The 13,472-nt window shown below is 40.3% G+C and overlaps 1 protein-coding gene across 1 annotated transcript in view; it reads right to left on the bottom strand.

The window, feature by feature from the left end:
* The window catches only part of plxna1b (plexin A1b), a 165,978-nt gene that overhangs the window by 104,487 nt on the left and 48,019 nt on the right, over positions 1–13,472 (bottom strand). Inside the window, exon 3 of the mRNA XM_079840050.1 lies at positions 13,185–13,367. Coding sequence (XP_079696176.1) covers positions 13,185–13,367 — 183 coding nt within the window. The remainder of the gene's footprint in view (positions 1–13,184; positions 13,368–13,472) is intronic.

Below are 13,472 nucleotides of genomic sequence, written 5' to 3'. Positions count from 1 at the left end.
AACACATAACTGACTGTGTTTGCGTGAATATTTATGGAAATATAAGCAGTGGAAGATAACTAAATTTGGGATCACGTGTGTCTGAGAGGCAGCTTTCTGTGCGTGCGAGTACTTCGCATATTACATTTAATACCATTAAGCATATCACACGTATTTAACAGTCATGCTTCCATCCAGTCTACTCTCTGTTGTCTGCGTCAACCTAAAACTGGGATTTTTTGTACACTTTTGGAGTATTACCCAGATATGAATGATTGTGTTTGCAGCATTGCATTTTCCTCATCAACACTGCATTCATTTACACCTCTAAATACTGGATCTAAAGCTACATTTCTAGTGGTGAACCTGCAAACTGTCTTGGTAAATAATAGCAGCTGGTGGTTAAGTAATGCTGGATCCACCGGTCGTCAGAAGAGAATTAAATCAAAGAACTAATTATATAACATTATCATCTTATCACATTTATTTCAATGGCTCTCATGCCCTTCTGCTCACACCCAGACTATAGACATCTTAGAAAACCTACAATGATCTCAATCAGTATATACATGAAATCACAGGCATCCAAAAAACTGTCATTCAAATGTCATTTATTCCGTTTGAAGTGCAAATGAAGATTCCTTTAATCATTTAGCTTTCTTCAGTTTCCACATATTTTTTCTATCTTTCACTCTTCAAACAGAGCGAGACGAAGAAGCACCCCCCAAACGACAGACACACACACACACACACACACACACACACACACACACAGTAAATCCTCTTTTATCCCTCACTGAACTCATTCTCGGCTGGCCTTGACCGCTGCGCTCAGTCAGATGCTACTTTTGGCCCTGATGTACGGCTCCGTCGGTGTGCCAGCGCAGACGGCTGCTCTCCAATGAAACTATGGATTTAACATTCATTCAGCTGCTCCTCCTGAACACTCGAAGACCATCCATCGCCGGCAGACCCTCGATAATCAGGCCAGAAAAATGAGCCCAACGCACAATGTTTGAACATGCTGAGCATGCTTATATAGTCCTTCACGTGATGTACTGCGCTCTCGAACAGAGAGAGTTACTCAGTCACTCTCGTCAATGGACTACATGAGTGCGCTTCATCTGGAAGAGGAGCTTCACATCCTCAACGCTTTAGAAATCTGCCGCTAAAATATGATTGGATGAGCTGAATTCTATCGGTGTGCTGTCACTTTAAGAGCTTATGCGTCTCTCTAAATATTTACGTTTACCTGAATACTCACCTAAACGAGCATTTTTCACAATGTTGTGTGTATTTGACAGTTAAAGCGCAATAGGCCATGAGCTGGTTGAGATGCGGCTTTATGTGAGCGTCACTTCCATAGATCAGTGGTGCACGTGCTTTTGGTGCGAGTGCAAAAGCTGCGAGAATGAGTAAAATTATGCGTAACACAAGCACTACTCAACCGGAGCGAATGAGACGAGTGAGTAAGAGGAGGTGGGTGTGTGTCAAACTGTAAATTCGCCTTCCAAGAATGAGAGAAGAGAGAGTGAGAACGAGCAGCTGGAATCTGTGTATAGATACTGAGTATTGGAACCATTTCAGATATTTCAGTAACAATCCATATCGGAATATCAATACTACTAGCAACACACTAAAAGACTTATATACCTTAGCAACTGCATAGCTACAAAACAACCACGCACCACAATACCCTAACCAGTCCCTCCAGAAAAACGCGATTATGCGATCACATGATTTAATGCATAATCAGCCAAAGTCTGCATATTTATGCGGGGGCCGCATTTTTTCAAATACGCCGCACTTTCGCCACGTAAATTGCCTATTTCCGCGTGAAAAATATGCAGGGCTAGCATGATTTCATAATCCCCGCATTTCCGTTGCAAAAAAGTCATATATATTAGCAGAAAGTTGAAAAATGTTTGTTTACTTCACACAAGAGCCGCCATTTCTCCCTATTGCCATGGGAACGTTTTGAAGTGACGTAATTACCCGACGCGAACGTCATCGAAAAGCTGCAAACCCTGTGGTGAAACCATAGATATCGGTGAAACCATGATGAAGCATGCAAATTCCCATTTGCCAACAAAAATAACAGCACAAGACCGCGCAAAGCAGTTTCCCGGTGTGTTGACCGATTTCAAAACACAGCATCATGAAGCTTCGAAGCGTTATGAATCAGTGAGTCGATTCAGCGGTTTAGATCGCCAAAGTCACGTATTTTAGCAGTTTGACACGCGATCCTAATCATGAATCGACTCGCTGATTCATAACGCTTCGAAGCTTCATGATCCATTGTTTTGAAATCGGTCATCACTATACAAGTCGTTATCTAGCTTTTTTTTGCGCACAAAAACTATTCTCGTCGCTTCATAAAGTTATTGTAGAACCACTGTAGTGAGATGGACTTTGTAACGACGTCTTTAGTAGCTTTTATGGGTCTTGAGAGTGTAAAGTGCATTGTGCCAATGGAGGCCTTTCTGAGCCATCGGATTTCAACTAAAATATCTTCATTTGTGTTCCGAAGATGAACGGAGATCTTACAGGTGTCGAACGACAAGAGGGGAAGTCATTAATGACAGAATTTTCATTTTTGGGTGAACTAACCCTTTAAGAGATTGCACTTTGTGCATTGGAAGCACTCAAAACTCAAAGTTTTGTATAGCTACCTCTGTAAAACAGGAAGTTATTTATTCATTTTTTCAGAAGTTGTAGCATATTCCTTTTGTAAAGCTATTCATCAAACCGCACTTTGCAAGTTCCCGCAATTTCATCGCATAAAATTGCATAAATATCCAGCATTTTCCACCGCATTTTTTAAGAAAACGTGTCGCATAATCAAGGATTTTTGCCCGCAACAATCACAAAAAAAGCCGCATTTTTCTACAAGGACTGCCTAACAATCAAAATCTAGGTATGACCGACAGCATTGTTGTTTTATTGTGCCACCTCTAAACGTTTCATGCCACCTTTAACGCCAATGAATCACAACCCCATCATTACGTGACTACTGCACAGACATCATTCAGAAAAGGCTGCACTGTGGTTCCGGTTTCAGATCCAGATATTGATTGAGGTGAAGCTCAGTAACACACACACACTTATGCATTAATATTTAACTAAGGTTAATCCTGAAATATAAACCTCTCACTGGGCAAGACACATTCATTATGATTAAAGTCAGTTCAGTGACCCATTCCACCGCAGGTAAAGAACTGCGCTCTGCTTTTACAGTGTCATTTATGGGATGTGAGTGTTTAGAAAGCTCAAATTCACATGCACTTGTAAAAGCGCTCTTATATCTGTAGATCGAGGGTTTGGATATCAGTCTAATAAGCGCTTACATTCAGAGCAGAATCCAGTGTGTCTGCAGCACTATCAGCCCCACGAGACACACACACACACACACACAGTAAAAAATCAAAGCCGGCGAGAGTCTAATAAAGCAGGACATGCTTTGCTGCTGCGGCATTTTCCCTCTAAACCCTAATTTCCACACACACACACAGCTAATTAACAGGCTGGTAAAACTGAAGTCGCTGCACTTCTGTAGCGCACACACACACCATTCTGACACTATTACAATAACACACACCTCAGAGAAACACCTGGACACATTCACACTGATTAAAATGTCAGAACAGCTGGGGAAATCTTTACATGCAGTGTGTGTTATTAAACCCGAGGTGAGTGTGTTTCAGTGTGTGTGTGTGTGAGACGTGATTTCATTTCACCTGAAGAGATTGAAGACAACAAAAGAATCCCTGAAGTTACCATAGAAACACAACGATGAAGAAACACACAGAGATGGACAGATGTGTAAATGTGTGTCTCACTGCACGAAACACAAGCCTATGAAGATCTGAACATAGAGAAGAGAGAGAGATTAAGTGCAATGAAAAAAATTGGGTGGTACTAAAAAGTGTCTAAATTATTATGAGAACAAACAATATATCTTTATAATAATGTCACTCACTGACTAATCATTCACAATAAGAGCAGGAACATGCATTAAGAAAGTAAATAGTGAGTGTTGACTTTTTCATACTCACTTTACAGCCCTGGAAAAACATCTGCAAATAAACCTTCATTTAAATAACATCATGTGATCTACTCAGGCAGAAAGTTACTGCTCGATTTCTCACAAAAACACCCCAAGATTCACCTGAGCATCACAAAGACGTGCGTGTGTGTGTGTGTGTGTGTGTGTGTGTGCGCGTGATTTAAAAGCTCTCCAAGCAGCATGTCATGAATATTTCAGCACATCTGAAAAGATGACAAGCTTTCGCTCTCCGTAACTCGTCCTGTCTCACTCTCTCTGACCACAGACAGAAATACTGAATATATTTAAAGGTCAAAGAGGAATGTGTGTGTGTGTTTGTTTGTGTGTATGTGTGTGTGTGTGTGTGGCTAGTCCTAACACAACACACACTCGGACTCAGACAGACAGATGTTTCTTTGTGTTTATCCTCGTGTCTGAATGTGTATGTGTGTGTGTGTGTCTGAGTGTATCGGAGTGTGTATGTGTGTGTCTGTGTGTGTTTGAGGTGATGAACACTGTCCTCTTTGTGAGACAGTCCTGAGGCATCCGTGTGTATGTTTAGGACATGACCGTGGGAATGATCTAACGAGAGTGTCCAGTGGCATATGATCACCATGTGACCGTTGTTCTCTCACACACACACACACACACACACACACACACACACACACACACACACACACACACAAAACACACTGCCACTCATGCAGTTTTTAAGATGGTCCATCTTTTCTCTGTTCAACTTTAACTTTGGTGTGCAGCAGTTTCAGCTTTGCAGTGAACCTTACAGCTGTCGTGTTCAAATGCTTAAATGTAAGTGAATTTACAACAACCGTCTCTGTTTCTCTCTCTCTCTCTCTGTGTGTGTGTGTGTGTGTGTGTGTGTGTGTGTGTGTGTGTGTGTGTGTGTGTGTGTGTGTGTGTGTGTGTGTGTGTGTGTGTGTGTGTGTGTGTGTGTGTGTGTGTGTGTGTGTGTGTGTGTGTGTGTGTGTGTGTGTGTGTGTGTGTGTGTGTGTGTGTGTGTGTGTGTGTGTGTGTGTGTGTGTGTGTGTGTGTGTGTCAGTCACCTGAACTTCGGTACTGGAGAAGAGACGCTATTGTGAATGAAAAGACGATCTGAGGAAACGGAGCATTAACAGAGATGATCTTCTCATTCATTCATTCTTAAAGCTCCTCTAGTTCATGGAGTCTGTAATTGATTTACATCCTACATCATGAAACATAATCGACAGCACAATGAGCCTGACGGGGGAATTACTCGAGTGAGTGTACTTCATGACTACATTAAAGAATTATTTTGGTCAATCTGCACTTATGATCCTCAAACATTTTAACTGAACACTCTTGAAGTTCAATACCAATTGGGGGGATACAATTATACTTTTTCTCTTCAAGTTTCAATTAGACATTCAAAGAACAATGTGTGTCTTTTACAGGTCATCACACTTTCCACTTTTCGCATATATTCAGCTAAAAAGCCAATCACACCTCACTGACATTTGAACTATTCTGAAATTCATATTTTAGTAAAAAAATAAAATAAAAATAATAATAATTCACTACAACTACTACTGTATGTCTAAAAGTTGCATAAAGCTTAATGTTGCATAAATGTCACAAATCTGGTTCATCAAACGGTCTCTTCATGAGACTGACAGCTGGTCAATATTCACTGGTTCCCAGGCATGTAAATCACATTTAAGTCAACAAAGCGGTGTAAAAAGTTGGTTTGCGATGGGATTTCCTTTGGGGTCGGTAAGACTTTTTAAAAGGTTTTTGAATTTACAGCAGCATTACTCCAGTCTTCAGTGTCACATGATCCTTCAGAAAAAATTCTATGATGATCGAAACATGAAACATTTCTGATTATTATCAATGTTGAAAACAGTTGTGCTGCTTCAGCTTTTTTTTTTTTAGGATTCTTTGGTAAATAGAAAGTTCAAAAGAACAGTATTTATTTGATATAGGACATTTTGTAACATTATAAATGTCTTTACTGTCACTTTCAGTCAATTTAATGCATTCTTGCTGAATAAAAATATTTATTAATTTAATAATCTTACCAAGCATTCGAACAGTAGTGTATAACACCCAACACACATAATATCATCCCAAAAAAACACACACTGCAAAACACCAGATGAACAGACGCTGATTGTCACAACGCACCCAGTGCCATCTGTAATAATCAGACAACGACTAATCTACACTGATGATGAATCGCAGTAATAATAATCAATAATAATCATTCAAAAGGAAACGTGTGAATCAGCATGTTCATGATGGAGTGTGTGTGTGTGTGTGTGTGTGTGTGTTCTCGGCCAGATCTCACGCTGAGACACTAATTACAGACGTGTAGAGCTCAGCATAACACGCAACAACCAGCAGCGCTGCGATGCGAACACGTGTGTGTGTAATTAACCTCCGCGGCTCAAATCACAGCCAACGCTTTCAACTGCATGTAAGAGGAGCGATAATACAGAATTCCTTTGTGTGTGTGTGTGCTTTGATCCAAACCCCTGAGTACAACCCTGTGCATTCCCAGATATTCCCACAACACATCATTTATCCAGCTTTTATTATTAGAATTGCCTACTTTTTATTGTTTTACTACATCAAGTCTCACTTTTACTAGTGCCCAGTCCTTTCATTTTGATGCATTTCGCAATTATGGATTTGGCAGATGCTTTTATCCAAAGCAACTTACACTGCATTCAACATGCACATTACAGAAATAAAAGGGTGGAGTTGGATTTAACATATACAGTATCTCAATAATCTCTCCTCGACGTGACACACGAGCATCATTAATGTTTAGATCAAAAACTGAACTTCAATACTCAAGTATGAGGAATAGTGATCATAACAGAACTAATAACAGTGATTTAAACAGCATGCGAGCATTGAACCACTAGCACATTATTAGAAAGAGTGAGCGAGACCGATCAAAAGAGAGTCATCTGTTGAGGTCACAGAGGTCAACAGGTCAGTGGGTCAGTAGATCAACCCAGAGCTTACAGGAAGTTTAACTTCTGAAAACCGCTCAAATCAACTCTGCGGATAAGCGTCTGATGACGCAATGTGCATCAGCTCGGTCAAAATCATTTATATTAGTTTTGCTGTATAATTGACACTGATTCAGGGTCTGTCGTAAAAGAGGACAAACACACACCTGCTACTGGCACTCAAGGCCAGAATAAGCTCAACGGAGGAATCCGCTCAGACGCAGCAGCATAGGAGCCATAATTAACAACATTATTACACAGAGAGAGGGAGGCTGGCGGACTGTACTGTGAGTTTAGACCGCTGTGTGTGTGTGGCCCAGTTGGCTCGTCCATCTGTTGTTGATTTGACCAGACTGAATCGTCTAGCGTGGTAAACCCAGACGGGGAGAGCTCAAGATGGGTTACTTGTGCCCAGACGTGCTGCGACGCTCCAGATCAGCAGGATTAATCTAGGTTCATCGTCGCCAGACACACACGGACATCTAAAACAGCCCTAACCAACGACACTAAAGGTGAAAAAGCAACAAGCAAATTGATATTTACTATACACTTGTGTTGAGCTCAAGAAATGGTCTCTCCGTAAAGTAGTGCTGGGCGGTATGACCAAAAATATATATCACAGAATTTTTCTAAATTATATCGGTTTCACAGTATATGACGGAATTTTTCCCCCTATGCATGACCGGGTGTTTTCCACATTTTCTACTGATTGAGAGAGGAAATACTGCAGTAGATTGACTAGAATGCCCTATTTTACTGTCATGATGGGTGAATATTGTAGAAAAATTCCATACTAGAGTTAATACAGGTTTGCAAAGCCCCACAAAATGATGCTATGGAGAGACAACCAATAAAACACAGACCTGCAACACACTCATTACACATGAATATTAAAATATGACCACAGAGAGAGAGAAAACAGAGTTGAGGGCACCGTAAGCATTTAAAAAATCTTATCTTGTTGTTATAAAAATCCTATATAACAACAAACTACCAAAACGAGGGAGAAACGCGGATATTTGCAATACATTTAAGAGCACTCTCTCAACAAATGACATCAGTTTAACACAAAGCAGTTACTTTTTTGCCCATTCTTCTTTGAATTGTCAGTTTATTTATTAACTTACATCATTCGTTGTCTGTTGTATAGCAGAATAATCCATCGTGGTCTGATCAGACGTAGCTATGGTTCAGTGTAGCCAAATCCGTGCACATTTCATTTGAAGAAGACGTGATGAAATATGTGCGCATACACGCTTCGGGTTCTTGTTTAGAGCACTATAGTATATGAAATATGTTCATAAAAAACTTTAACGCGCTCGCTCCGGTCTATATCTGATATATGATCCATGTGGAGAACGCTGTTAATCTCATCACGGCGCTCCGCGCAGAAACAGCTCTCTCGCGCGCGCCGCGTGTAGTTTGAATTCTCCACGGTAACCAAGGGCTGAATCCGAAATCGCCCCTTATAACCTCAAATAGGGCATTATTTGGAGGGGACAGCGCTTTGTAGTGGTGTCCGGACGTTATTGGGTGCACTCATTCTATCCCACATCGCACCGCAATAACGAGTGTACAGCTGATGTACACACAACGGTTGTCCGACTTCACACACTCGTTTTCATTCACTCCTTCAAATAAAGTGATAACGTAGGGAATAGTGAATGAGGGTATAGGAGGCGATCTCGGATTCTTTAATAGGGCTCGGGCGTATGACGTCATTACTTTGCGTGGCGGCCATGTTGATGGCCTCATTTGCTGCTACTCGGACTACTGCGCACTGTTTATAGACGTGCTCCCTCTCAGTGTGTCTTAATTTGGCGTTATTATTGGAAACCATGGTAAACCGTTGCTGCATTGTGGGGTGTAACACTAGATCACATAATCGCCATGGGAAAAAGTTCGAAAATGGATTAACTTTCCACCGCTTTCCTGCTTGGAGACGCAACCACGGAGACCGAGTATCCGAGGTGACAAAGAGTCGTCGGCTCGCTTGGATCGCGCTTGTAAGACAAACTGTTACCTGGGGATATGGTGTTGGCTGATCGCGGCTTTGACATAAAGGACAGTGTGTGGGACTTATGTGTGCCGAGGTAAAGATCCCTGCTTTCACAAAAGAACGCTGTCAGCTGGATGCAAGAGATGTGGGGAGCACAAGAAAAAATGCCCACCTCCGAATTCACGTGGAAAGGGTGATTGTAACCGTGAAGTACACTATTTTGTCAGATAAAGTACCGATTCACATGGTGTTGCCAAGCAAGGACGAAGACATGACATTTCTCTATAACATTGTGTAACGTTATGTATGTTGTGCTCTGACAAACATGAGCCCTAGCGTTGAAATAAAATAAATGTGCATTAAATACAGCCATAAGTGTCTGTTGCATCCATACCCACAATCTTCAAAATAAATATACTTAAATCAATATAATGTGCAAAAGCAAGAAGTGTCACACAATCGCAATAACCGTATAATGTGCAAAAGCAAGAAGTGTCACACAATCGCAATAACTGTATAATGTGCAAAAGCAAGAAGTGTCACACAATCAGATATTTTTCAGTGTTTATTTGCAAGTAGTGCAACCCGAGAACACAGAACGGTGCAGAATGCTTCAATGTAAAAGGTTAACGTTACATAGGCTTCATGATCTGCAGCTCCTGAACCCATCCATTTGTGAACTGCAAATTTCATATAAATCCAAACCGTTAATAGTTCCAATTTTGTCCATATACCGGTCCCTGGCTTCCCTATTTAACGTATCCCGGTAAATTCCACATCATTTTCGGGATTTTAACATAGTTTTTCTTTCTCCCAACTCTGCTTCTCCTCGTTCGATTTGCTGTATGTTTACATTCGCGAGGCCATCAACATGGCCGCCACGTCCCAGAATGCAACGCAGCGCCCGAGCCCTATGCTCAGCTGTGCTCTGACTGCTCTCACTAGTACAGTGCAACAGTGAAATGCGTCCCCTCTCAAACAATGACGCGCTGCGTTCCGAACGTTGTTTTAGCGACACACCGGTATTGCGTTATCATCAAAATTCATAACAAAAATGAATACCGGTATGCGGTATGAACCAGTATACCGCCCAGCACTACTGTAAAGACAATCTCTCAAGAATTAAAATGGAAGGAATTGCATTTAATTGCTTGTTGCTTGATGACATTGTGCCTGGTTAGGACTAGTGTAAGAGCCTGAACTCCTTCGTACTAACTAAACTCTTATTTCTAAAGACCCAGAAAAAAACACTACCCTGCATGCATTGCAGGAGATGCAACAAATGCGAGGTTCTCTCTGAAGGCAATGTTTCAAAAACAAGCAGCCAAGAGTGTTAGGCATTTTATTTCTGCTCTTACATCAAATATTTCTGGCTTCATCAATTAATGATGTTTTAAACTTCATTTGTATGAAAGATATCTAATATTTAAACCATACTGTAAAGTATTTACGTTTACTTGTATCATCAATTCCACATAATTTGATATTACTTAAAATAATATTAATATAAACTATAAAACTAATAAAACAACGCTTTAAAATAAACTCTTAGATTACACAATAATTTTTTTAATAAATTGTAACTTTTCCTTTGTATTCTCCTAGCCTGGTCCTACCAGACTCTCGTACATTTCATTTGTACAGAGAGTTTGGCCACTCTCCATTGACAAGCGTTTACTTCGTGAAGGCGGGAACTCTGTTGAAGTTTAAAACTATTGGATCTGCCCAGAGACACTCTGGATCTGCCATAACCAATCGCTAACGTTTGGTCGTGACGTATGTCATCTCAAACTAGCGCACAACATCAACTTCATCGTTCTCAGCCACTCCCTCTGTTCGCTGATTGGACCGGTTAAAATTTGACCAGTGAAAACCAGAAAATATTCCGCAATCCCAGACTGAAGGAAAATGAAAATTGAGTGGAAGTACACAGGAGGGCGGAGCCAGGCTAGTATTCTCCCAATTCTTGTTGTAATTTTGTTGAAAATGTAAGTTTTGCGAATTAAAACACAAAATAAAAGTTGTGTATGGGAGTAAAGGTCGACCAATATTTTTTTTGATAGCTGTTATAAAGCCGTATTATTGTGTGTTAGTGTGTGTGTGTGTGTGTGTGGGGGTGGGTGTGTGTTAAAATAGCAAAAATATATCAATTGCTGTACAAATTTTTTTTTTACATTTTACTCAAATAATTGTAAATAAAAACATTAAAAAAAAAAACTTGAAAAATGTAACAAAACAATCTTTAAAACATTGCAACATTGTGATTTAAAATAATTATTTATTGACCAAACAGAAATTAAAAATGCCAAATATCGGTCAATATATTGGTTGAACACTATCCACCAAAAACAGCCTGTTATGCTGCTTGATATTGCAAAATTGTATTTATCATCATATTATTTAATAACCATATTCATAGTTTTACAGTTTACTGCACTTTCTTATTCTTCTAGTTATTTTAGTATCACTGAGATACTATTATAGTTATTAATATTTTAAATGGACGAGGGAGACCTACCCATTTACACCACCTCTTTTGTTCACTTTTGACTTTTGACCTGATTTCTTCGAGCGGAGGGTCTATGGGCTTTTTCAGATCTTTCGTTCTACTGGATGAAATAAGCTCACGATGGAAAAACATAATGAGAGCATCAGCTTTCATTTCTGCTCTGACACAAGACCAGCCGAACGCTGTGAGTGTGTGTTAGAAATGAGGAATGGTGAGAGAACATTGTGCTTGGTACGTTTTTCATCTTCAAACCAAATTTGGGTTTTCAGCCGACAAAGTTGAAATCCTGTCTGGTCAGCGCGCTTCCCATAATGTTTACGCATTGGGTCAGTAGGCGGAGAGTAGACGGTCTTTTGTGGCTGTTCGTCCAAATGAGCATTTACACCGCGAAAGCAATCCGGTCAAATGTGTGTCCGACTACCTCTGGAAGTGGTTGAAAGTGGACAAGCTCAAAACATTTTACACCCGTTTACACCTGTATTTAATGTCGTCCACTTGTGATCCGACCAACCAAAACGCTTCTTAATACCAGGGCCTTCGTTTTTATTTTTATATTTTCCATTCATTATAAAAATGTGAAATGGGTCCAAAACACTACAAACAGATGAACCTGAAACGAACAAAAGTGCAAGACGTCGTGTGATAAGAGCACTTCTGTGACTGACTGTCACACACTCATAACATAAAGCTGCTGGATATTTCATTCACATCTTCAGTCCGTCTCACAGGGATGGACAGAGTCTGTCCTCCATTTCACATCTCAGTGAATCCATCATGTGATGCTTCAGTGAGTCCTTCCACTCCTGCGAGCCGCTAACACACACACTCAACATGATGAATTCTGAGCTCATTATACACACACGTACACACAGCCCCCACCTGATGCATACTACACATTTCACACCTCAAAACGGCAAAAATAAGTCATGTTGCCAAACTACCATTTACTTTGGAACACCCAATTCACACAGTTCCTCAAGCATCTAAACCACCAACAAAAGAGACCTACAAATGAGATTAACACAAGCAAGTGATTCGTCTAGTGGAGAATGCAATACAAATAGTGATCTACTGAAATAGTACTACTATATTGGCCGATTCCAAACATTCAAATATCGTCCGATATATGCAGAAATTATACGTCAACATTAGTGGTTGACGTCTGAGGTCTGAAAACCAGTTTCCACAGCACATCAATGCAATGCCTAAATCATAACAATGAAAGCTATCAACTATAAACAATGAAAACCACAGCGCAACAATGCAATTACTAAATCATCTCCAAATGTCTGCTGAACACATCTAGACTGTTTAAAAGACTATTTGTAGTAAACAACAGTTACAAACCGTCCCAAGCACAACACCTGAATCTAATCAGCATTAAAAGCTGAATGATAACATGAAAACTAAACAATCTTTCTTTATCTTTGGAATAATGTGTGCCGATAAATCATTAAACCATTAAGAAACTAAACGGGATCAGTTCTGATTCGCTTGATGGTTTCCAACTTTAAACAAATTTACAACACAAAACACCAAGAGTTGCAGACTACCTTCTTCCGTTCCACAATGTTTTAAGCGAACCAAAAGATCACAGAGCATCAAAACAAAAAAAAGCGATTGAATCTAGAGCTGCGCGACTCTTACCTTCTTCATTCGGCCGTTGCGTGTTCCTGTGAAAACCACTGTGTTCCCGCGATAATCGTAAGCAGTGACCGACGTCATTCCTTCATCTTTGTCTATGAAGAGCGGAATGCCCTCGATAGTGCTGGTGCCCCCGAGAGGCTGGTTAAAATCCTGCCCGCAGAAATTATCGTCGATCTGGAGTGGCTGAAACAGACAAGCGGAGAGTTAAACCAAATGATCAAACAATCTAAGAATACATATCTGGAACATTGGGATCAGGAAACTAAAACACAAAGTAAATTGCAATTC

The sequence above is a fragment of the Gobio gobio genome (genome assembly GCF_949357685.1).
Source record: "Gobio gobio genome assembly, chromosome: 17".
Classification (NCBI taxonomy): Eukaryota; Metazoa; Chordata; class Actinopteri; order Cypriniformes; family Gobionidae; genus Gobio; species Gobio gobio.
This window is presented reverse-complemented; position numbering and strand designations above follow the sequence as displayed.